This window comes from Lagopus leucura, unplaced genomic scaffold (genome assembly GCF_019238085.1).
Source record: "Lagopus leucura isolate 7727_CA_CO unplaced genomic scaffold, USGS_WTPT01 Super-Scaffold_100004, whole genome shotgun sequence".
In the NCBI taxonomy this organism is placed as follows: Eukaryota; Metazoa; Chordata; class Aves; order Galliformes; family Phasianidae; genus Lagopus; species Lagopus leucura.
Window position 1 is genome coordinate 36,201,378 of NW_024962264.1, and position 26,314 is coordinate 36,227,691.

The 26,314-nt window shown below is 40.9% G+C and overlaps 2 protein-coding genes across 17 annotated transcripts in view; both read left to right on the forward strand.

Annotated features, from left to right (window-relative positions):
* The window catches only part of ARSJ (arylsulfatase family member J), an 85,727-nt gene extending 83,172 nt beyond the window's left edge, over nt 1–2,555 (forward strand). Inside the window, exon 10 of one of the 2 annotated variants that reach the window (XR_006178739.1) lies at nt 2,097–2,555. The gene's annotated coding sequence lies outside the window, so the exon portion shown is untranslated. Of the gene's footprint in view, nt 1–1,263 lie in introns of both variants that reach the window. The other variant, XR_006178738.1, reaches the window with a different exon arrangement.
* Nucleotides 2,556–5,028: 2,473 nt separating this feature from the next.
* The window catches only part of CAMK2D (calcium/calmodulin dependent protein kinase II delta), a 158,815-nt gene continuing 137,529 nt past the window's right edge, over nt 5,029–26,314 (forward strand). For all 15 annotated transcript variants that reach the window (XM_042872079.1, XM_042872084.1, XM_042872085.1 and 12 more), the window contains exons 1-2: nt 5,029–5,150; nt 5,868–5,962. In XM_042872079.1, coding sequence (XP_042728013.1) covers nt 5,083–5,150; nt 5,868–5,962 — 163 coding nt within the window. In that variant the 5' untranslated portion in view covers nt 5,029–5,082. The remainder of the gene's footprint in view (nt 5,151–5,867; nt 5,963–26,314) is intronic.

The window sequence follows — 26,314 nt, forward strand, 5'->3', positions numbered from 1 at the left end:
GCTGGGGGTCTTGACCAGAAGGTGCTTGAGAGGGAGCTGTTCCTGCAGAAAGCACAAAGACACAGATTGGATGACAATCAGTGCTTGGAAATGAAAGCATGTGGGCTACATTGAGTGATTCTGCCATACTGACCAGGTGATGCTACCAGAGTTACTACCCGCCAAAATCTTTATTTAGAAAAGCAACAGTTCCAATGAGGAAACAAAAGAAGTCCAAAAAATGGCACAACAGATAACTTAGTGCTGATCTGACATCTGTTGCCTCCAGCTCACTTTGGTCTGCTGGGTTGAGGCCGCTCACGGCAGGAAGAGCAGCTGAGTGTCCCTGTTGCTGCATGCCTCCTGTTCCAAATTAATATTTCTGCAGCAATATGTAAAAGCATTGAGGTCTATCAATTACAAAACAATTTCCTGTGCCAGCTCCTATTAAAGAGCCATTACAGAAAGCTTAGCCTTGACTTTGAGCTGAAGCCCCCAAGTGGAGCTTTTTGGGAAGAAACTGTTATTTCTTCCCATGGGGAACTTTCTCCTTCTGCCACCTCAGAGCGCATCTTCCCAGCACTGTCTGCAGTTACTCATGGAGAATGCGTGGATCATTTCATATCCAAAGGTGAAAAAGCAGAAGTGCACCCCTTTCAGACTCAGCAGTCACAGTACTTTAACAGCCAGCTAATGCAGTGCCAAACCATTACAGTGAACTGCAAACCCAAATATCTTATCTTGTGTGATTTCTTACTGTTGATCCTCTTGTCTGTTCTTATGCCTCTTTGTTCTCGTATGTTTGTGTGATATTCTGATTAACCTCTCTCCATTTTCCCACTGTCTTCATATATTCATATTTCTATCCACTTTCACATTGATCATTTTTGTTACTGACACCAATAACTGTTTGACCTTCTTTCAGTTTCTCTTTACTTACTCCTTTTTCTTAAAATAACATTTTCTGTCTCTGTTCCCTGTCTCTTCCTTTGTTCCGTTTGTGATTCTCTATTCCTATTACAAAACTCATTTACTGTCCTTTTTCTCATTTCTCACTACACAAGTAATGTAACTCCATCAGCCACAGCCCTGTTGCACTGATTTCCCCTTTCTATCTTCTGTCTAGCATCTTTCCCTTCCTCTCTCCCACGCAGCACTTTTCCTTTCTATTTTGTTTCTAGTTCAGAATCTCTCCTCTGACTTTCCCACTGTACTCTTACCCATTGCCCTCTCCCTGCTGATCGTGTTAGCAGAAATGTTGAAATTTGTTGTCTTACTGCACAGATCTCAGCTTCCTTCACCCCCTCCTTGTTTGTTATGTCAAGCCCACCACCACTCTCCTGGTGCAACCAGAGCTGGGTGTCAGGTGTTGTCCATGCAAGCCTCTCTAGAGCAGCACAAGGCAGAGTGACTTTTATCATGCTGCTGAGGAGACCATTGCTCGCCAGTGAGTTCTGCCAATCTGGGTTCACATTTTGTATCAACAAGATTTGTATGCTTTATTGATCAAGTTACAGTTCATTGGCTTTATTGTCATATGCACCTGTAACCGCATCAGTGTTCACTGTCACTCACTTTGGGGCAGTAAAGCTTTGCCACAGGAATACTTGAGAAGGACCATGGGCTGCCATTCAAGACCATCTGGTACTAAACAGTATTTCTCTAAACCCATGGTTACCTAGGTATCAATCAAGGCCGTTTTCTATCTGGACCTCTGCTGTAAGTGGCCATTCAGTTTGTCCATAAGCTAAATATACAGTACTCCTAGCAGAGCTCATAATGAGTGTACACGAATGACCTTTCAAAAGCTCTCTAACTCCTTCAAAACACAAGCAGAGAGAAAGTCTGTATTTGTGAGATCAGAAATAAAATGAAAACCTCGCTTTGGCTGAATAAAAAAGCCATATACAGGAAAGCCCTTGATGAATAGCATACTTTTAACAAAAATACCATTTCCTTTGCCACAATAAATATTGTTTCAGATTCTGAAATTAAGTGCTTGTTCCACTGGGCTGTAACATTTTGTTAAGCTGCAGAGACGTTAGAGGAACAGCTATTCCATTTCTTACAGACTTCAGCTATTTACAATTCTCTTTTAATATTTCTTTTTTCTGGAGGAGAGAAACATGTCCTAGGATTTTCTCTAAGCCTTTTTTGGTTCATTATGGAGGTCTGACTTTCTGCGTCCACTAAAGCAACCACAGATGAACTACTTTTGCGGCCTTAGGGAAACCTGAACCTGGAGCCAGCTTTTAGAATTCACTGACAGGCCCAGGTCCTTGGCTGCCGTGGCAGAGGCTCTGCTCCTCTCAGAAAGTTTGGAGAATTTATGGAGGACTTAAGTAGCAGCTACAAATCATCGTTCTGTTTCAGCTCAAGAGTGAACTGCATTTAAGGGAGCATTGTTGTAACAAGAAGAAAACTTCCCAGCTCAAGTGTTTCCAAGCTATTAATCATTCCCAAGTATCTGTCCCCCTGGAAATTCTCCAAGTCCTTATGATACTGCTCTTGTAAACAATTATTTTCTTTCCTGAACTCCTGTAATAAAATTCATACTGGATATTGCTCTTAGGACACCTTGGCTGCTTCTCAATTTTTTATTTTTTTATTTTTTTTCATATTGGGAAGTGGAAGAGAAAGATATTTATTTATTTATTTTTTGTCTAGATCGTGCACCTTTTTAATATCATTACTAAACAGAACTCCAACAGAAAAAGAAAACGGATGGACTTCAGTAATTTCTTCTGAACATTTTTTGATGGCACAGTCACAACAGATACTTTGGCCAAATGTCTGTTGTCAGGATATACTGTTAGAAAAAAATGATACAGGACAGGGGAATATGCTTTGAGTGCCTACGAATACATAGATCAGCAGCCTGCCGGACATGCCCCTGTAAATATGCACATCGTCAGACAGCCCTGGGGCTTCAGTCCTGCTGATTGTGTTATTTATGGAGATTAATACAAAATTATGCATGACTCACATGTTGCAGTTTTGTTCAAGGGTCTAAGAAATATCATAGAATCATAGAATCACAGAATGGCCTGAGTTGGAAATACGCCTCTGTTCCTTGTGATATTTTGTGCATATTCCCTTCACCGATCTGACAGTAGTTCATTCATTTGCTGTTATAAACTGAGACATCTCCCTGTCTTTTTGTACCAGCATCCTGCACACAACTCTCCCCTGAAGAGGAACTGGGGAGTAAATGTTTGCTACTGGCTCCCCATTTTCACAGCCTTCTTCTATCGCTCCTTTACGCCATGAGTGCAGCCCATTTCTACACGATACAGCTGCCTTGCTAGGAGGAAAACTGCTGCTGTGCACAGGCTCACACATTCACATTGCGTGCACACGCACATCCCGCATTAGCTGAGGGAAGAGCTGCCAGATTTTTAACTCTTCCTATGAGGTCTCAGCTGTGGATCCTAAGGGAAACCTGCATGGCGTGTGTCCCTGCTGGCACGCCAGCACAGGGTGCTCTGAGCTGCTTGCCTACCCCTGTGCTGCAGGCTGCCCGCTACAGCACGGCTCTGGCTGTAATGCAAGCTGACATCTCCAGTGCACTACATGTTTAAAGCACTGCACAGTGCTCATTCCTTAATGCACCTCCACTATGTATAGCAGACAGGAACACACAGCAAACCACACGAGGTGCCCGGCACAGAGCACCAGCCATGCCAGGGCCTGGGCCGGGAGCATGGTTGCGTCTATCAGCGTGTGCCTGGGTGGCAGGTGTGGAAATGGCCACATTTGGGATGGCTTTTAGTCAAGCTGTAATGATTTCCAACTCGGGAGAGCGTCTTTGGGCTGTGAAGAATGCTGCAGTTACCACCATTAGCAGTTCTTCACCTGCTGCTGCTGCTTTGGCTTTAGGTTATTTTGGACAGGAAATCTTGGGGATGAAATGAATACAAAACCAGACACGTTTATACTTCGGGCGCAGAATTTCCCATGCACAGATGCTTTATCCCAACAGCATTTTCAGCACGGCTCTCAGTGACATTACAGGAACAGCATTCCCATCCTTCCAAGCGAAGCACGGTGCGGACTCCTCGCACAACCACGTTCGGACCCTCTCGGCTCACGCCGCGCGGCGCGGGTCGTCCAGCCCTCCTTCGGCGCTCGTGGCGGCCGCCAGCTGCTCCGCGCGGAGCTGCCCTTCCCCGCCGCAGGAACGAGCCCAAGGTCAAAGCCCCGGGGCGACCGCTCGTGAACGCACGGCTGCCTTTTCCTCCGCCCGCAGCACGCAGCCTCGCGCCCGCAGCGCTCCCCACACGCCCTCCCCGGGCTGCGGAGCCCCGCGCCCGTCGCCCCTCCCGCACGCGGCCGCGGTGACGCCACGCGACGGCGAGGGGCGGGAAGGATGGGGGGGGTCGGGGGAGGGTCTCGCGGTCGCGCTTCCCGCTGGCTGCCGCCGCGCGCGCCCACGAGCACGGCCGCCCCCCCGCCCCCGCGGGACGGTTGGTGACGTCAGCGGTCGCCGAGGAACGGGGCGCAGGTGCATCCGTTTCCTCGGGGCCAGCGGCGCTGCGTGCCTCCCGCCGCTGTCCCCGGTGCGGAGCGGGAGGGGTCGTCCCCGCGCAGAGCGGTTCCCTGAGCGCGGTGGCGGCAACCCCCGCCTCGCGGCGTCCCCGACGGGCGGCGAGGCGGCGGCAGAGAGCCGCGACGGGGCGGCCGCGGCCGGCGGGCTCGGATCGCTAGGGGGAGGCACGGCACCGGGAGACGGAGCAGAGCGAGGCGCGGCGGCCCCGCTACCCGCGGGGAGGGGAGAGCGTAGGGCCGAGGCGCCCCGTCACCGGCGGCTGTGCCGCGCCCCCCCGCCCCGGTTTTGCTTTCCCTTTCGGTGCCGCCTCTCCGTCGCAACATTTTTATTTATTTATTTATTTTCCCAGAGGGTGGGGACGAGGGGAGGGGAGAGCCAAGCCGCGGGGACGAGCCGCCTGGCGGGGAGGAGGCGGCAGCCCCGTCACGAGAGGCGGCGGCGAGGAGAAGCCGGCGCGGAGCCTCGCCTCGCCTCGCCTCGCCTCGCCCACCGCACGGCCCCTCTGCCGCCTCGCCTCCCCTGGCCGCCGGAGGCACCGGCGGCCGCCCGTCCCCATGATGGCCTCAACCGCCACCTGCACCAGGTTCACCGACGAGTACCAGCTCTTCGAGGAGCTCGGGAAGTAAGTACGCAGCCCGCCGGGCGCGGGGCAGCCGCTTCGGGGTCGGGGGGAGGGAAGGACCGAGAGTCGGGGGAGAGAGGAGGGCTCGGTCCCCGCGGGCAGGGGTGCGCGGGGCGACGCCTCCAGCCCCGCCTCGTCCCCGGGCGTTGCTTCAAGGGTGAGAGTCGGTCCGTGCGCCCGCCCGACCCCGTGGGTGCGTACAGCCCGGGGGGGCGGCGATCCCTGGGGGTGCCGGCGGGCTCCGAGCAGTGAGGGGCTGCCCCGCTATCGGCCGCCGGAGCTCGCGACCGCCAACAACGGGCGGCGCGTTGGGCGCCCCCCTGCGGTGGGGCGCGTATCTCCGATCGCCATGTTGGCGCGGGCACTGGGAGCGGGACCCGCTGCCGCGCCGCCCCCGGCGTGTGCCGCCCCGGGGCCGTAACGTGCCGCTTTTCTTCCCGCCGCGCGGCCGTGGTGTATGCCGGCCGAGGGCTTCGGTCGCACGGCTCGAACCAGCGGCTCTGAGTAGCGTTTTGCTGTTGCGATGAATAAAATCGACGTTGACCGTCTCTGAAAAGCCCCCCTTCTTCTTATATATTTTTTTTCCTTATTACCCTGCCCCCTCCCCCCTTAATTCTTTGGGCATCGCGCCGCTCCCTAAGATGAGTGGCAGCGCGGTGGTAATGGCAGGGAGCTGTTCGGGTGATACTGACGCTCTGTCCCCCTTTTGGCTTGCAGAGGGGCATTCTCGGTCGTGAGGCGATGTATGAAAATCACCACAGGACAGGAGTATGCTGCCAAAATCATCAACACCAAAAAGCTCTCGGCCAGGGGTGGGTATATTCCAACCGAGTGTTTACGATGCCTTCTCCTCATTTCTTGCATTCTTGTGGCGAGCGTTAAAACGGGCCACAAAATAATAAGAATTAAGGTTATTAATCTTCTCAGTAGTCTTTTCTTTGTTTCCTTTCAGGCTGTGGTTATTTTTATGCTAAATGTTTCAGAGGTGTGGAGGTCTGTGACTGTTGCTTTACTGTGCTTAAAGGGAAGCTTTATGAAATCATTTAAATTAGTGCATCCTCTTCCCATTTTTATATTGGAAAAAAATTTAAACGTCAGCCTTGCAAACTGATTTTTTTAGGGGAAGGCTGGGAAATATGTTGACAGTGCAGCTTTTATCGTAAATGTGTGTCTACGCTTTTCTGAATTCAAAGTTTCCATTACATTTGAACTTAAACGTGAAAATGAAGGCCTGATTTGAATCCGTGGAGGAGAGTGTAATGCGCTATCCTGTACTGAACTTTGCCATGAGGTCCCGGGGAAAGGAAATTTCCCTTTTTTGAAGTATCTGTTTGTAAACCCAGGACTTCTGAATGATACAGTGTCACTGCTACAGCCCAGCAGTAATGCCTGCTGCACCGCATGCTGTAATGTGTTTGTCTCCCTTACGTTCTGGCTGTCAGTGGTAAGTCTTTGTGATACATTTGGGCAATCACGTGTGTGCTGTAAGTTACTGCTGTTGGAAGCAAGCCTCAATGGAGATATGTCAATTCCTTGTTAAATCCACGTCAAAGGGATTGTAGAAGGATGTCGGGGATTAGGGATTATTCTCTGTTAACATCGCTTGTGTTCTGATGTTTGTGATATAGTAAAGAATGTGGAAGTGAATAAGCAAGCGGTGTCAGCTCTAAACATGTCTTTAAGGTCTGGTTTGCTTTCAGCACACATCAGCTCTAAACATGTCTTTAAGGTCTGGTTTGCTTTCAGCACACATCATTGCAGGTAAACAGCAGTCTGGATTAATTCATTAAATTTGCACCTAAAATACTTCCTGCAACACTAGGGCATATTCTGGTAGCTTGCTGTTCTCTGCTGGAGATCTTTTAACATGGTGTTGATGTTTTCAGCTGGTGAATGGAATATGAATGCTAATTTTTACCTTTTGCTGAATTTTAGTCTTTCTCCAATCTCTGTGTGAGATTTTTTTTTTCCTGTACTTCAGAATACCTCTTTGTAGAGTGACAGATTTAAAAGAAGGGGGATTAGGAAAGAACTAATACTTCAGATAAAATAATGTCACAAATTTGCTTAAATCAAATTTTCCTTGTTTCTTTTGTCAGTGCAGTGACACGACCTGTTGAATTTTGATGCTTAAAACAAACCTCCACATTCTATGTAGTTTTATAGATCTAGCCTTTCAGATTGAGAAGGTGTAGCAAGATAATGGTCAGATTACTTGTTTGCTCTAGTTTTTACTTATAATGGGATAACATCTTGAAAGGTAGGCTAAATTAATATAAATATTAAGTCTTCCTTAGAAGCCATTATTTGAGACATGCTATTTTTCAGGTTTTCATTTTTGTGCTTCCTTGACTGTTCAGGCAGGACCGAGTTGGTTCGCAGTGTAGTCCATTCATGAGGCTAAGCGTGCTGGGGAGAACTTGGCTGATAAGGTGGAATGCGGCAAAACTCACGCAAAGAAAAATTTCTGTTGCTTTAACATGTAAGCCCATAAAGTGCGGAATTGGGTTTTCTAGATTGGTAACTGGACCATGAAATATTCTTCCATATCTGAATGAATGTGATGTCATGTCCATGGATGCAGTGAATCCATTTCCATCTTGGCTTTCAAAGATTCCAGAAATGTTACTTTTTTTTTTTTTTAGTTTACATGCATTGCTGTTATTTAGATTTTATCTTTCTTTTGGAAGACAAAATAAATAACATCTACTCAGAAGCTTTTGAAGAACAAGCTTCTTATACAGATCTTCAGATTCACCTTAAGCAATTCTGCTGTTCCCTTGCAGTGCCTCTGTCTGTGATACTTTGACGTGGCTGATAATAAATATGCAGCTTGCAACTCAGACTACATCTCAAATAATAGTATCTAAATTATAAGTTTCATTCTCCTCCTTTCTGAACTGCTTTATAATGAGGTAGCAGTTCACTGTGGTGTATCCAACTTCTCACCTGAAAACAGGTCATAATATAAATCTGAAGAACGTTGTTGAGTGAGCTTCATCTGTGAGCAGTTAGAGGTTCTCTGCTTGCCATGTATATCCCATGCTTTTCTGTAGCTCTGAAGCACCCTGTCAAATTTGAGCCCTCTTGCTTGCAAGATGGAAGAGTTGCCATTACAGTGTTTGATGGGGAGGAGTCAAGGCTGCTAATCCGAAGGAGAGCTTAACACGATTTGCATTGAAAAATTATTTAACTGTGTCAGCCTTGATATGACAATAATCGTCACCCCAGCTGCAAATGATCTCGGAGGTTGTTTGGATCCTCCCCTTAGCAGCCCATCTAAACGCAGAGCTCCTTATGCCAGTGAAGGTGTGTTCTCTTCTGATTCCTTGGTTAGTTGTGGGGAAATTTTGGAGCAACTGTGAGATGGGCTTTGGCTTTAATTTGAAGGGAAAAGGAAGTTTGGTTCTGTTGTGTTTTTACAGAAGCAACTTCTGCGCTTTTGAACTGATGGTCAATTATTCACACCTGCTCTGATCTTATGCACTAATTTAGTCTACAGTGTAGTAAAAACATTTTAAATTATGTTTTTAAGCATTTGGCTTTATGTGACACTTTAGATTACACATTTCTCTGACTTTTGTTAGTAGCAATAATTATTTGCAGTTTAAATCTCTCAGTATTGCAAGAAGAATTTTATTAGGACATCGTATGTTTGAATGACTTGAACTGCAGTTTTTTCTTCATGTTTACTAAGTCAATGGAAGTATTATGTTGATGTTAAAAAATCAATTGCTTGTTTTGTACCGAGTCTGTTCTAGACAAGCTCACATGATTTAATCGTGCTGCTGATTTAAAAGAGGAAGGAGAAAAGTTCTATTGCACATCCTTCTAAAACTAAATGCAGTAGTGAAGAAGTGTGCAGAACACTTAGAATAAAGTGAAGGGTGTGTGTTTGCTGATTCTGGGCTCTGCATTGTTTTGGCTGATGAAGTCATTGGAATTTTCTTATTACTCAATTTCTAAAGTGTGTTGTTTTAGGCTGCTTTGTGTTGTTTTTCTTGTGTAGAAAGAAATGTAGATAAAGGTGAACTTTTCACAAGGTGACTTTTCCCCTGCATGTGCCAAATGCAAAATAATTCACAAATTAGTCTTTTGTCATTATCTTTTATTTTCTTTTTTGAGAGTCTTTTGGCTTTGATCCAAACAAATTTCAGGAACTGAGCCATTTTCTTAACAGGTTTAGGCCTCGTTTTTTGAAGGGGGGTGGGAAAGGTATCAGAGAAGTGTTAGTTTCTCTAATCATGTTTGCAAAAATCATTTTCTAGTGTTTTTTGGTTGGATGTAATTTTTGCCAATGCTTATTTTGATGTTTGCTCTCTAGTGGTTCCTTGGATGGCAGTCTAACGACATTTGCGAAAAGAGAATGCTTTTATTTTCTAGAGTGCTTTTGTAAATGCTGCCTGGATGCTCCTCTTCCGGCCCTTTGGGTGCTGCAGTGGAAGTGAGAACTTCTTTGGTTAGGGCATTCCTGTTACTGAAAGGAATACAGGAATCAGCTGGAGGCTACTGTTTGTTTGTCCACCACTCCCATGATCTTTCATGGTCCAGTCCTTCCGTTAGCTTCAGTGAGCTTTTGAGCTATCAACCTTGGAGGCTTCACTGATCATTTATCTTTCTTCTTGGTCAGAAACTTCCCAGGTTGTTTCTGCATCTCCCTATTTGTCAAAGAAGAGAGGATAGCTGGAGCTCACTGCGCCTGCTGAGCTTATTTGCAGCAAGATGTGTTGGGTGAGGAGGCTGGAAAAACAAAAACCACCCTTTTGGAGCAGTATTTTAGTGGTTGTACTGAGTAATCTTACTGTAGGAAGAGTATTTCTGTGTCTAAGGCTGTCCCTAAAGTGATTTAGATATATCATGTGTGAAGGGTATAGTGGAGTATTTTCAATGTATTTTTTCTTGATATGGAGATAGGATACTTGACTGAGTTGGTCTTTGTCAGATGCAGGATGTAATAAGCCTTCCTGTACTGTACAGCAGAAGAAATTGTTGATAATCTAGCAAAGATTCCTAATCTAACTGAAGATCTTAATTTGGGAGTACACTTATACCCGTGCACAATTTTATGATATCTGCATGTATTTTATTGCTGATTTCATTTCTTAAGTGCGCATGAAGTTATTCTCACACACCAAGTACTCTCCTTAAGGGCATTTAGTTGTCAGCAAAGAACATTTCAGCTTTGTGAGAGCAAGAATTCTAATTTCTCAGGTTCATTACATGTCAAAGAGCAGTGTGGTTGCTTTCCTCCATGTGTTGGAAGTATGTTTAAACAAGTTTTTGCATAGTATCAAGAAGTCCTCTGTGCTAATATGGTTGTCCTTTCCCTATGCTTGTGCTCTTTCTGCCTTTCAGGTTAGCCACGATGTTTCTTTCAGTCTAACATACATGTTCTGATTCAACAGGGATACATTTACACATTTATCTGCAAGTATTTGTTATGGTTGTGAATTACAGTAATTTAACAGTCTACTGGCTCTCTCAAATTGAGTTCATTCTGAGAGCTTATATAGTAGAGAGCATTCATGAATGTTATTTAAAAATGGTTAGATATTCCATTTTGAAGGTTTGGAGCTTTTGTTATCTCCTCTTTTTGATGGAAATCTGGAAAGCTTTCATTCACTGGTGTGAATGAGGACTATGAATTCATTGTGATGCATGTTGGCTAGCAGAAACTTATTTTAACAGTTTAAATTAGATTTCAAAATATTTTTGTTGGCAGTTAGTAGATAATTACCTTTAGCAAGTATTCTATAATTCCTATCATATCAATATTATTGTTATTATTATTTTGCAAAGGATTTATGTATCTTTCTATTGTTGCTCTTAGGAAAGGAGATTCTTTTTATAGCTCATAAACTGATGTGCTTTAAATAAACTGTACTAGAACGTGAGGATGGATGCATCGCTGTTATCTTCACTGTAGCTTGCTGCTGTTCTTACTGGGATGTAAGTACTCAGGTGAAAATTGTAGTGCATACTTGAAAAGACTTCCCAGATTAGGGTGGTTGGTGTCAGAGTGAAGAATTGTGGTAAGCTGCAGTGCTGTTCTCCTCATGTACTTTACAGAAATGTCCTTGATGGGTAGCTTCTCACTTTGAAGTGAAACTCCTGGAAACAGTGCTTACAAATTATTGTGCAAATTGGAGTTTGTGAAAGTGTACCTATTGACTGAGATGGAAACATGACACGAATCCGATCTCTAAAGTAACTTGGGGTGAACAGTGGGAATTAAAAAGATGTTGGAAATGTCTGTCATCAGAGTTCAACAGAGGAAAAAAATCTTTTTTTCTATTCCAAATCCCAAGATTATTAAGCATGCTTATAATTAAGAATTGGTTGAATGCATCTAGCTCTCTTTGGAGCTTCCCATTTTCCTTCATTGTTTTTGTTGCTGCTTTGGCTGGTCCTCCTCTCTGCTTTCAGATCTCTTGCACTGAATTGCTGACAACAAAGGGCTTCTTTAGAATTTATTTGGCTGACTCCTTCCTACCATTTTCTGTCAAATTTGTTAATTCTGGCGCTCGTGTACTTCTGGTTTTTATGTTCATTTACTGCAAAGACTTAACTGCGCATCTGAACGGCTGCCTTTCCAGAATTTATTCTCCTTCCTTCTGTTAGGAGGGAGAGGAGAAGCATTTGGAGGGGAAAATGTGAACTCTGCTTCTGCATCTCCATTTAGATACCGAAATGTGGGTGGGTTTGGGGTTTTTGGTTTTGTTGTTGGTTGGTTTTTGTGTGTTTTGTTTTTTTTCTTCCTTTCTCTTCATCTGAGAGAAGTTATGCTCTGTGGAACTGTATTGCTACTTCTATCCAAACTATACTTCCAAATTAAAGCTTTAGCTCACATGCAAAAATGACGAAATGAGCGCTCTGATAAGCACTTCACCTTTATTGTTCTGCCTTTTTGCATGTTACTGTACACAGAAAGCATTGTTTTATGTCTACTGCAATTTGAAACCACAGGTCGGCTAAGGTATCAGAGGGACTCATCTGTGTCCTCTTGAGGAATTTAGAAATATGCTGGTTTCTGGAAGATGGAGAATTTCAATTATTTTGCTTTAGAAGTACAAGTACTGCCAAGGTACTGCTTTTGTCGTGTTCATGTCCTTCATTTGACCTCTTCAGAAATGTAGGCCAGGGTGTTTCAATGGTTTTATCTATGTCAGGGTCCAACTTCCTTCCTCACATTTATTGCATGTTTGTCAAATGCTTTGTAAGGATATTATGGGGATTTCAAAAGATTGTATGGAAAGCATAACTGGCCCTGTTGATTACAAAAGGTTAATAGAGAACAAAGCTAAAGATAGTAGCTCCTTTTGTTTAATTCTTTATTACAAATAATTATGCCTTGAATTTGAAGAGACATCTGCTGTGTTTTGAAGAGACACAGGAATCCAATCTGTCTATTTGTTCCTCTATGTGTAGAGTTCTGTGCATGTCTTTGGGTGTGAGTTTGTGCCAACTCCTCCTCTCTTTAATTCTGCTGTTATGGGAAATGTCTTGTGCATGATATCAGAGAGAGTGGTAAATATTTGCGAACGTAATTTTTGTATTTTCTTCCAGGGTGGACAGCTGTGCTGTTATTTAATATACATTGTCAGCCTTAAAATGTTCTGAGTTTGTTATTTGAATGATAGAACTTAAAGCTTTGCAGCCATGTGAATTCCTGTTGCATGTGGTTGGAAGCTGCATAGTATATTCTGCTGAAGTGAGAATTTACTTCTTCTCTTGAATCTGTTGTTTCTGTAAATTTCACTGGATAGAAGCGCAGGCTACAGCCAAGACTACAGCACAGCCAGGCAGGGGGAACTTGCTCAGACTTGAAAATATGTCTTATACCCAGTTTAGCTTTTATCCCGATCCAGAGCCTCTTCAGTGATAACTGAGAAGTATAAATTGTGCTGCAGTGTATATTTGTTTTTTCTTTTTAATTATGCTTTTAGAGTTTAGAGAGTGGTAGCTAATATACTGAATGAGCTGCTACAGTCTGTACAGCTGTTGGTTTAGGTTTGTTGTACTTCATAGAAAGTAACTGTTCATACCCAGTGATTTGAGTAGCTTCTATGTGAATTTTTGAGCTTTTGTAAGTAAAGGAAAATAAAGTAATGGAATATATTTTATTTTGTAATGGAAGTGTTCTGCTGAAGGTATTTGATGGTCAAGATGAAGCATTTCGTCTTGTGATAGGAGACATCTCTCTTATTCTTGCAGCTCTTTGCATTTACAACTGCCCAAAAGTTTATATGCTGCTGCAAGAAGCTGACATCCTCTTCCTTTCCAAGAGAGGTCTGGCATCTGAAAACGGAGTTACCAAATTAATTTGTGTTAGCACTCGCTTTCACCTTAAATGTACAGTATGTTTGACTGGCTATGTGGTTTCTTTTGACCTCTTCCAGCCAAATCAATCAATAGTGTTGTCAGGTGCACAGCCTTTCCCCTCCACCCCCTTCTGCTTCCCACCTGCCTGCCATCCTAAATGCTCTCTTTGCACCACTTTTTATTCTGCTAACGTGTGGTTGGATGTGTAGTGGAAACAGTAGCTGCAGTTATGTTCAAGCAGATGTGGACCTATAGATCCTTAGAGCTTTTTAATGTGCAAAATTGAGAACTTCAGTATCTGATTTGTGAGCAGATGGGATGAGCTGAATACTTTCTGTATTGAGTGACACACGCATGAATTTTGGCAGATGCAAGATTGATTGATTGAAGAATGTATCAAATCTTAATGGTAAAGTTCAGGGTTTTGTGAATTGTCTGTAAGCAGGTATGCAGTCCTTCAGAACAACTCATCCAACATTTTGGCCAGCAGCTCTCCTCTGTGAGACTGTTAATGGCATACAGCATTGGGGGCAGTGTGCTGGATCGCACAGCAGAAGGTCTTCCGTACACTTTCCTGTCCTAGCACTAAAATGAACAGTGTACCTTGCCCAGTGAGGAAGATTAACAAACCTTTGTGTAAGCAGAAAGGATGACACACCTCTGCTGTAAAGTTTCACCATCTGAACACGTGAGAGGATATGTTAATTTGCAGCATACAAAGCTTGTATTCATAGCAGGAAATCTATTGCATGTTTTCAGAACTTTGTTCCTAATTTAATTAGTCAGGAGCTGCTTCTGCTTACTTGTAAATTTTCCGCAATGTGAATGCAAGTATTGCAGCAACAGTCATGTTGCATATTCATGTTGCTGCATGAACAGATGGGGTTCCTCCATAATATCCATATTTGATGTTCTGATGGGATTTGCCAATCCTAAGCTTTCATTTAGATTTTAACCTCTTGAAGAGATAGGTTTGTGATTTAATCAGTTAAGGGAAACCTTGAAGTTATTTGTATTGCCTAGCAGATTTCAAACCAGTGCTTAGGTGTGGTTTTGATTTGGGAGACCTCTCGTAAGAATGTTTTAAACAGGCTATTGCTCATTTGGATAAATAATCACTAAATTCAGAGGTTTCTCGTGGAACCTTGCTTATTTAACTCATTATGTTCATATACTTCTGTACATGAAGATGTATTTTATATTCTATGAAAGCATCACATAACATGAATAGAGCTTTGTTGCTGTGGTACTGCATTGCAGGGCGTATTTTGTCCTGTAGGACAGGTGACCTTCAGTTTCTCTAGGTGCAGCTCCAGGTGCTGCTGAACTTTGGTTATTAAACCTGGGCTAAAGGCTGTTTCCCACCTTTTATAGAAAGATGCCACAAATACTAAATGTCTCCAAGATGCTGTATGTTGCAGTACAGAAAATAATCTTCAATGACTTAGTTACTTATGAAACACTGGAGTCTAGAAAATCTAAAGATTACATTCTTGGTGCTTTTTTGTACTGCGTATACTGTTTTTTAAATGAAATGAAGGTCAGGTGTGTGGCGGATTGTTTAGTACTTGTTTTCTTTGTGCAGCACGGGCAGCTATGAAATAGTAATCAGAATTGCACTGATGTGTGCACATGGGGATTTAATGCCCTTTTCTTCTAATGATGGCAAAGGAAACATATTTCCAAGGCTGCTTTAAGCATCAGTCTCCCAGAAGGGCAGGAAAAGGCAGTTTATTTTCAGTCAAATTTCTGTACATTTCCATGGTGCTCTTGCTGATACTCCTAATATATACTTGGTAGATTTTAGCATGTTAAGAACATTTTTTAGTTGCTCAGTGTAGAAGAAAATGGAGGGGAGCGGGGAGAAGAACACATGTATTAGATGCAGGAAAAAGATCCAGCAGAGCTTGGCAGAGGTTGTGTGTACTCAGCCAGCTTTTTTGGTTTAGGAAAATGTTTCATGCTAAAAGGCTTATTAACTTAATGTAATTTTACTTGTAATGAGAGCAAGAACGGATGTCTTTACGTTTTTGTTTATTTGTGGTTATTACGATTTATCTATTGAAATTAAGTAACAAATTACTTTCAATATCATGTAAATCAAAAGAAGTTTACTAATGAGATTCATTTTTCCAGAGTAGAAGTTGCTTATGTGTGGTCCATCCGTCTTCCTAGGAGATGTGTGTTAATACTGCAGATGTTTTAGGGTCTGTGTTGATAACCCATCTAGTGTATGGATGGTGGTAAGTTCATGATGTCTCAGAGATGGTTTGGGGAAACTTGAAATTAAGAGACACAGACAAAGACCCACAAAACATGTTTCAAATCTGTAATAAATGGAGACTTGTTATGTCTCAAAACCGTGAGGTTTTATATTCATTCTAGCCTACTTTGTGTTAGCTTTATTACATTCACATGGCCTTCTTGCAGACGTAAAGATCTCCTGGAGTTGAAATATCTCACCAATACTTAAAATCCTTAAAGTATGGAACGGTTGAGAAAATGTGTCTTTTACCTGCTGTAAGTACAAGTGAGTGAATCACTTCAATCCCCAACTATCTTTCTACTGAAGAAGGCTGGAGGAAAGTTTTGAATGGTAGAAATTGGTCAGTTCGCAATATTTGAAAGTCAAACTAAGAACCATTTTTCTTCTATTTTTTTCTTGTTCAATGCTGCGTTTTTCTTGTTTTGTGTAGCAGTTTCAATCTAGCTAAAACCTTGACCTTGAACTTTCAAAGCACCTTTATCTCCAGGCTTCTATGGCGTAAGAAATCTGAGCTTCAAACCACATGGGATTGGCTTTAAGTGGAAAAAAGAGGGAATATAGTTGAAATGATATCTGGAGTAAAGTTGACTCCTTCAGCAGAATAAATGTCTTGTTAATCAAGCTCTATCTTAATGTAAACTAACGAGGCAAGGGGCTTAGTCCTTTCTCCTTTACTGAAGCAATAATTTAGTACTGCATCCTTTTAGCTAGAAGAATTCTAATCTATAACTCAAATGTATTCATGGATATTGTTCATTTTTTTTTGTGCCTATGCAGTCCTTCAGGGAATTAATCTTTTATCAGTGTATTTATCAAGGTCTATCTTGTTTCTATTCTCTTTCCATAACAGCCATCTTCCTTTAGCTTCCTCCTGTATAATAGACTTGCCACTATTATGGCCATTCTTTCTTCCATGCACTCTATTCATGGTCTAACTTTTCTGTATGGGTGTTTGAAACAGGAAATTGGAGTTGACATATGTAGCTGTCATGTTTATCTACCTTAGTAATAAAGCATCTGGAATATTAAGACTGGTTCGGAGACTGATGATTTGAAGAACTTCCTTATTATTTTCACTTTGGCTATCCCTTTCATCACTGTGCTCTCTGTCACCTCTTTTACCAGTTTCTTACCAATTTCAAAGCTACTCTGGTGAGTAGTTTTTACTAATCCCCAAATGTCTTATTTGCTTTATTTCCACATCTTAAGCAAATGACCCCTGCAGGAAGCATTGGTATTCCTGCTTGGGAAAATGTTGTAGAACATTTAATATATGTTGCTGTTCAGAGCTAATAACTGATGTGCATACATATAGTTAGATGTGTGGAGTTTTGTGTTTGTATTCTACAATTTCCCAGGATCGTGCCTGTTTGAGAGCTAAGTCAGAAACCAGTCTTTCCAATCACAGGAGTGTTACTCAATTTCTGAAACAGCCTGCCGTTACTCTCACCTCTGTGCAAGGTCAGGTAGAAACTGCTGTGAAAATAGCTCCATGAAATGAGCTAAATTACAAAGAGTTGCTGTTGAGTGTTGACTTCTGTTTCTGCAACCCCGGATGCTCTCCTCTTCAACAAAATAGCTGAAGAACATGGAGGAAAAAAAAAATGCAAACGTACTTACAGCAGTTAGTTTCTCTTTTTAACGCCCTATGTTGATTCACACCCTGAATTGAAACTTACAAAATGTTGCTAATCATTGAATTGTTTGGCTTATAAAATACAGCTTATAAAAATGCATAACAAGCTCAGTGTGGGTTCTAAGGTGTGGGTTTTTTTGTTGTTGTTGTTTTGAGACCATTACATTCTTAGAAGTTCTTCCTCTTAAAGCTTCTCAAAATAGAAAGAACTGGGAAGCTGCTCCTGTCTGGTAAGTGTGCTGGCACTCTGTGGCACCCTCTGTTAGGCTTCAGGGGGACTGCCAGCCCTTGTTGCCTCACTTCCTCGTACATCCCATAGGAGCTGGACACTTGGTGCCCCTTCCAGCTCAAGGCTAAAATACATCTAGGCTAGGTGGTTTTAAAATCTTGAATTTAGTGAGTGTATCTTTTTTGGAACAGAAAAATTAATTGTAATTGTATCCAGCTTCTGCAATTTGGTCTTGGAAGTGAGGTAACTGTGTAAATCAGCAATGGTGTTTGTTTAGCAATAGAGATCAGTGTGATGACTAGCATAATGAATATTGCTAACACGTAAGCATTCATGGCATCAGTGCCTGGGTTCACATCTGTCGCAAACTTACTTTCCTACACAGAAAATAGTTGATTTTCATTAAAAGCAGTATGAAACAAATTTTCAACAAAAATGTTTCACTAGTAACAAAAAATAAAATTTCACATAAATGGTCATGCTGCTTTTATTTTTTTAAAACTTGAGTAACTTTTTTTTTTTTTAATATGGGATGGATATATTTCTAAAAATGGAGTATTAAGCTACCTGCTTTTGTAAATTTCTAGGCTTTATGATTAGTTTCACTTTGTAGTAGTAGAGTGACTCCTTTAATTTTGAGTTTGTTGTTTAATAAATGACAGTAATAAAAAGGATGCTGGACAGGTTTAAAACTACAACAAGAATCTCCCATTGTTTTCAGTAAATTGTTTTCATTACTTCATTGAGATTCTCGCTATGTCAGATGACCGTTCTTGAGGAGGAGGAAAGGAAGGAGATCTTTGCTGGGATAATAATGTTCCTTTGTTGGATATCAAACAAGCTAAAGGACAGTTGTACAAAAATGGGGAAAAAATGAGTGGCTTGATTCCAGTAATGAAATACAAACAAGGGCTGTAAAGCCAGACTTTGATAACTTAGAATTAGCACTGGATCCTTGAGTAACCAAGTAGTGACACCAAGCTAAAACCAGTGTTACCAGACATTGAGAGAAAAAGAGTGAATTGAACCAGATCTGTATTCTTTATACATCTTAGATATTGAACAGACCATGCAAATTCTGTGAAGAAAACTCAGAGGTTGCGTATCTGAAGTTGATCCACCTAGTTCCATGTTTCCATAGAAGAGATACTGAATAATCTAAGCTGTGATTGTGGGGGGAAAGAAAGCTTCGGTTGTATTTTATCGATGAATTTTTAACATGAGAATGATGTGTACGACACCTACCCATATTACTCAAAGCAGCCCCAAAATAAAGGAAGGTGTTTAAAAGCAAACAAAAACTACAGCGTATAATCCAACCCACAGAAATGTTCTATTAAGTAGAGATTGTCAGCTCCTCTGGGAGCTCCTCTGCTACTAGGGTAAATTCAAAGGCTTTTATGCCACTGTGATATGTGGATATGCAATATAAGGTTATCTATATGAACTGTAGATGTTTGCAGAATAAATTTGCTTCTGGATTTGCATGAAAGAATGCAAGCGAGGCAAGCATTTGCATTTGATGTTTCAGGTCTTTGGAAATTTTATAATTTCCATATTCTTAATGTAATAATTGTTTCTGTGCCAAGAACAGAGTGTGTGAGAAAGCTTTTACTTAGGCTGAAGGAACTGTTGAGGAAGTGATATATATAGACTTGATCTAAGAACCTCAGTAGGTGATATTTAAGCTAATGTGTTTCTGTTTTGCAACTGAGGCAGACTTAACTGCATCCAGTCAGGAAATTCCACACATAGGCAATAATTTTCTTCAGTTGCTGTAACCTGATCATGTTTAGTCTGGTACCTGTATCCTTAGCAACTTCTGGTGAGATAATAGAGGGATATGGTTAGTTTCAGATTCCATGGTGTTCACATATCCTTGTTGTGCTTTCTGTGCCAATTTTGTTAATGTATTAAATAGTTCCTTGTCTGATAACCTGTGTTTGGAATACTTCTTTGCTTGAGAAGGCAACATTGGTAGCAGTGGTAACGTTTAACAATATTGCTTTAATTTTAATTCTGAATTTCATTTGTAACCTATCTGTAATCACATTAAAGCAATACATGTGGCCATCTGGAATCTGTGTACTGGGGACTCCTATGTTTTATGATGTGTGAGTATGGGTTGTGTCTCAGTTAGAGAACAGATCTAGTTAAAAGGGGACATTGGCAGGAAAATGATCACCAAGGCAAAACATAATGATTACTTTAAATAATTGGAAATCTAGAGGGGAAGAAAAAAAAAACTGGTTGTTTTATCTGGAAAGTGTTAGATATTCATCTAACTTGTTTGGGTTTTTTGTTCATAGAAATATTTTCAAGAATTGAAAATATTATTATAGCATCACGCTATCCCATCGTTCTACCATATCTATGCTAATCTGTGTGCCTTGGGCCCAATATAATATACTATCTGTATCCAGTATCAAGTACTGTGTGCAGTGTTGCATGCTACAGTGCAAAAAGACCATTAACTATTACAAAGCCTCCAAAGGAGGGCTACAAAGATGGTGAAGGTCTAGAGGGGAAGATGTGTGAGGAGTGGCTGGGGTATCGGAGCAGGGCAGAGGAGGCTGAGGAGAGGCCTCATGGCTGCTGCAGCTCCTCACAGGGAGCTCTGCTCTCTGGGGACAGTGACAGGGCCCGAGGGAATGGCACAGAGCTGTGTTGGGGAGGGGCAGGTGTGGTTTAGGGGAAGGTTCTGCATCAGCGGGCGTGAAACAGGCTGCCCAGGGCAGTGGGCACAGCCCCAGGCTGCTGCAGCACTTGGACAGTGCTCTCAGACATAAGGTTTGGAGTTTGGATGGTCCTGTGTGGAGCCAGGGGTTGGACACAGTGATCCTTATGGGTCCTTCCAATCTGGGATACTTCTATGATTCTATGAGCTAAAGAAAACTGAACTGAGGGTTTAAAAAAGAAAAAAAAGAAAAAAAAAAAAAGAAAAAAAAAAAGAAACTGTTGCTAGTATTCTGTTGTAGACTGTTGAAAGTTTATCTTGAAGAATCTTACATTGAAGTATAAAGCAGAGTAAGGCTTTATAATACATATAACATTCTATTGTATATTTACAACGATACCTTTACGGAATGTGATGATCTTTAATGTTTTCATGAGACTTCCTGTGAAACAGCTGTATAAGACAGCTTGCCACTACATCGTATTAAATAAACTAATGTTCTGTGGTGGATTGATGAGTGCCAAGCATTGCAAATGCACAAGACTTTTGTTAATGACTAAGCTTTCTTGCCTGATATAAAAATGAAAGACTGCGCAGGAGGGAGTGATGTTGTCAAACCTGTCATCGAGTTTTCAGAGTTGGTTTGAATACTTGTAATGTTCTTCCTTTAATTGACTTAGAAATTTGAAAAGGTTGGTTATGAAAGGGGAAGAGTAATTTTTAAAGATGGTGGAAAAAACTTAGCTCAGTGTTTAACTGTGCAAAAACCTGAATAATGTTACAAGCTCTGTTGCCTACTGACAGTATTTCATTAGGTTCTTAAGTATGTGTAATTAAAACATCAACCTTTGACACTCATACAGTTAACTTGGAAATCGGGGGGGGGGGGGGGAGTGAGAATCAAACCAACAAAACTGATGAAGAGTCTGTAGTTCTTTGAGAGTTTTTGGAGATTAAGCCAAAAATCAGATACATGTTTTCATCTGTTCATTCTCAGTCTGTTGTTGTTACCTGGAAATGACTATTTTTTGTATTCTCTAATGAAGTAAAATAGTCAGAGCCCAATAATAAGGAAGTGTAAAATGGGAAGCTTGAATGTTTTTTTTAGTAGTAGCAAACAGCAATCTCTATAGTTTGGTGACACAAGTTTTGGGAAGTATCTACCTTAGTGTGGTTGAAAATCAAAGAATTCAGAAACTGTAGCTTTTTGAAACCCTACGTCTTCCTGTACTGCAGAGCGATGGTTACAAAGCTGGCCTGGAACAGCTTCATAAGAACTTTTATCAGCCTAACAAAAATCTGCGGCAAAAGCCTTTGAAACTGTGGGAGAGCAGTGAGGTGGCGATCGGAGATGAATCTGTGATGAACACACCTTTATCTGGTCTTTGTGTTCCAAGTTTCAGCACAATCCCCTGTGTCTGTCAGAGCCACTCATTTACTGTGATGGCAGCTCTTTGCTATGTTCATCAGTGGTGTCATGACCAACAATTACTGCTGCGCTTGTGTGTACTCCTGTGGTGAGCTGCTTGATGTAACCTTAATGATACATAATTTCTCCTCTGAATTTCATTTTTCTAATTCATTTTTCTCAGTAGGATTAACTTTAAAGAATAACTTGTAAACTGTTCAATTTATGCAGTAGCACAGTGCCAAGGACAGATGGGGAAGCAATGGTATTAAAATGGCAGATGGCTGTGTTATACCCTCTGCCAAAGAGATTACAGTGAAATACCAAGCGTTGTCTCTAACTTTTGATTTCTGATGCTTCTTTTAGGAAATAACATGGTAAATTTTTCAGTTTTGTGTGCTTCTCCTATGATCCCCTTTAAACATCAGGAGTTGAATCAGGGACCAGAGAATTGCTCCTAATAAGACAACAATAGTTCAAAGACTGATTTCAGAATTGTTTCTTCTGTCTTTTTTAAGATGAATGAACCATTGAAATCTTGTAGGTAATTCTGTTGGTGTGTTTGTAGTTGTATCCTGTGTCAAAACAAGCAGAGGATTTTGAGGGTATCCTTTCACCAACCTAGGCTGGTGTCAGTGTTCTATCCCCTTAAATGTAGGAGCTGATAGGAAAATTGCAGAGTATGTCACAAAGGTTTTATGTATGTATAATATTGCTGCCAGTCATCCAGGAAATGTTGAGCCAAATAAAAATAAGGTGAGTTGCTCTGATTAGTAGAGCTTCAGTGATTCTAATAAGTGGATGATACAAAGAGCTTTCAGATGGTCTGTTAAAATCCCCTTGTATTATCCTTTAGTAGAGCCTGTCTTGCATTTGTGTACGTGTAATGTGGGCCATGAGAAAGGTTTCACAAGTAGACTTGTCAGATCACCATTTGGCTATCACAAAAACTAACTTGACACGTTTAAAATAACACTTGGAACTGTAATGTGCTTTTGTGGTTCAGTATTTGCACTTTGGTCTTTTTTTTTTATATTTGGAAATGGGCAGCAATAGGCTATTCATTTATGCATTTAGAAGCTGGTTCACCTTTTCTGGAGTGGTTGAGTCACCATCCCTCGTGTTTAAAAACTGTTTGGATGTGGTGCTCAGGGACATGATTTAGCGGTGGGTTGTTAGTTAGGGTAGTATGGTCAGGTTGTGGTTGTGTTGGACTTGATGATTTTCAAGGTCTTTTCCAACCTGAGCAGTTCTATGATTCTGTGATTTAAAGCTTTCTTTTTACCAGGATTATTTTTTGAGTAAATCTCTAATGTGTGATTTTTTTTTTTTTTTCTAGTGTAAATCATGCCACTCCAGTAGATGGAGGAGTGGTGTGATATTTTCTGTTCTTGTTGACATTACGCTGGTAGATTTGAAATGAAACACTTGGTTTATTTACTGTAGTGATCAAGTTAGAAGTAATTGCCCCCAGTGATACTTCTTCAGCCAAATGTAATCTACTTCCAGCTAGTTATTCTGAGGCCACTATATATTTTCTACTTCTCTAACAGCGCTAGGATTTTTATTTTTAATTTTTTTTTCCTACCAGCATATTTGATGGATAATTTAGAGAGCTTTCCAATGAGAGGTTTTAATTTTGAAGTGAAGAACCAGAGCCAGTACCTTCCCATTCCTAGAATAGTAGCAATATAGAAATATTCAGTTTTATAAGGGCACTTTATTATTTTTTTTTTTTTTTACACTGTAGCAGTAGCTTGTAAAGAAGGTTTGCTTCAGGAAAAATACATACATTGTCAACTTGCTGCAGACTTTGAGCATGGTGCCTGTAGTGAAGTATTTTTGAAAATCACACTGTGAACTGATAAAATTGTGTCTTTAAGGGATCTTCGCATCCTGGTTCATCATGATAATTAGCTACATACCTCGAAACCTGTTAATAATCCACTGGAATAAATATACCTTATGTCTGTTTTATTTACATACTGCAGTAAATCATGATTTTCAATCAATTTCAGACCCAGATCGGTGATCATCTTGGTTTGCTCAGTGATTGCTTAGTTCTAGTACAAACAAATGTGTATTAGTAGCAGAGCTAATTAGTGTATGTGATTGATTTGACAGATTATGCCAGTTTGTAGCTTGTTCAATTTGATATGTGATATTTTATTTATTTATATAAAACATGAAACAATTACCAAAGTTATTTCAACTTGATTGAAACTGATACTATTTTCTGTTTGCTACAGAAGCCAGGGGGCAAATAAATTGTGCAGTTTATTAATAATAAAGCTCATAATGATAAATTCCTTGTAGGCAATGCTCATAGAGCGGACTACTTTTAACGGTTGTGTATTGTTTGCAGAATAATGAGCAAGTTAGGTGTTTGGCATCTTGTTTGTACTCTGCCTATTGCTGCTGTTTATGTCTTCAGCTATGAGTATTTCTGCAGCTTCAGGTGAAGCTGAGGGTCTTTTATATTGATCTTGCTGGTAGTGTTTATCTTGCTGCTGATATGGCACAAAAATGATGATCCTTATAAGCAATATAAATGAGTGTATAAAAATCATAACAATTTTAACGGACTGGGGCATAGCACCAAATATCTTGCTTTGGAATAGCATCTCTTGAGTTTTAATGGCAAGTAGAAGGAAAATGTAGGCTTCTTACTGTAAGATATTTTAAAATGATGTGATTATGGGTGTTTTTTTTATTATTTTTTTAATACTATTTTAAGAAACAAAGTTCTGGTGTCTGTGTAATATGACATTAACCTGTGTTGCTTCTTGGTCTTGTTTTCACATGTCATAGTAGAACATTCTGTGAATGGAATCCTTTTTATGCCTGCCACTATTTGAGTAAAAATAGCCTAGAGCAATAGTCAGCATTTTAAAACTTAAATATGGGAATGTCTCAGCTGATATTAGAAACTTAGAGAAGTTCTTGTTGAGAATAATACGGTTTACAGGAGTAGTAGAGGGTACTAGTGACTATCTTGCTTTTTATCCTTATTTTGCTTGAGTTTGGTACAGTATATTTTAAATGATGAATCACATGATCAGAAAACTGCTACAGTATACTTTGAACAACGTTGCTCCTGTTTATTTTCTTACCTTTTGAGAATCAGAGAAGAGTATTATGCAGATTAACTGCTGTAGAATGCTTGTTTGAGAAGCGAGCTGTGCTCCTGCTGGGGGTGACGTGTTCTTGTTCGCAATGAGATTTGCAAGTGACACAGTTCATTAGTGAAGAAGGTGTCGTGCAGAGGAGATTACCAAATTGAGCTCATCTTAATGAATGTCTGAAATAGGATGCTTGTCATGGTCCTGAGTTCTCAGATCTACTGAAACAGTGGTGCCACATGTTCTCCAAATAAACTCCAAATCTTGTAATGCACATTCACCTTTCTCAATGTCTTTGTGTGTTTCCGAAAGGGATTATCTCTGTTTGATAAGCTACTTAGTTGCTCTGCACAGGCTTCTTCCTTCACATCTCAGTTCTTCTGTCCAGATATTTATAGGTACAGCATTAATGATATATACCTCCAGAAATGGCTGAAATGGCTATTTAGGTAGGCTTATTTAGCTGTTACAGAAATTCAGATTCTTCATGTCTTTTTACATTTTACAAGATGCTCATACACAGTACCATGGGATATTTATTTGTGAGTAGTGTCCCTGCTAGGTTTTTCTGCTGTTTCTACATCATAAATGAAACAGGTAGTTGATAAATGTAGTCATGCAGTGCATCAGGAGAAAAGAACAATTTGGGATAGGAGGATGGAACAAGAATATCATATTAACTGTTTCACTTTGCTTATGTTGCTTTGCTATGACACACTGGAATTAACCTGCATGGGTGGCACAGAATTGCTCACACGAACCCATTCATTCTTGGAGACAGACTGTAAAGTGAAAGGGATGCTTTTCTGCTGCAGATTCTTTGTGTTTGTTTATATGTATCATGTCTCTTGACACTAAAATAAAGCCTCCTTGAAAAGTTGATTGCATTCAAATCAAGTGGGGCTTTCTGGATGAATAGTAAAAACCACAGGTAAAAGAACAATAGCCCCTGGGAATTCTTATCTAAAAAGCAGGAATTACCACTTACACTTTTAATTGAAATTGTCTCTCATGTAGCTTAAGGCTGTTTTTGTATTAAATATTCATGCTTAAGTGTACCTGTAAGCTTTTATGAATTACTGCATAGATGTACAGATCTTCTAAGACTGTTCGGCTATATTTCCTTGCATAAACAGTTAATCTTAAAAGAAGTTGCTAATATAGTAATATTAGGATATTTTAGAGAAACACTGTACTACTTACATTTCTGGCAAAGCTAGGAAGTAAGTTTGGCCTTTTTGCCAGAGGAAAATATATTATTACTGTTCAACTCCCTTTTAAAAGCAGCAGTGTAAGAAGAGCTCTGTTGATATTACCTTGTAAATAGTTTTTAAATTTCCTATGTTTCTAAGACTTTCCAGTATCCAATTTCTTTTTGCGGGTTTTCACCGTTACGGAGCTGGCCTTGATCTCCGTTCTGATCTTGGAATGACAGAGTTACACAGAGCAATAAAACAATTTCAAAGAATGATTAGCTAGTTTGGGATAAATAGTTCAGTGTGGG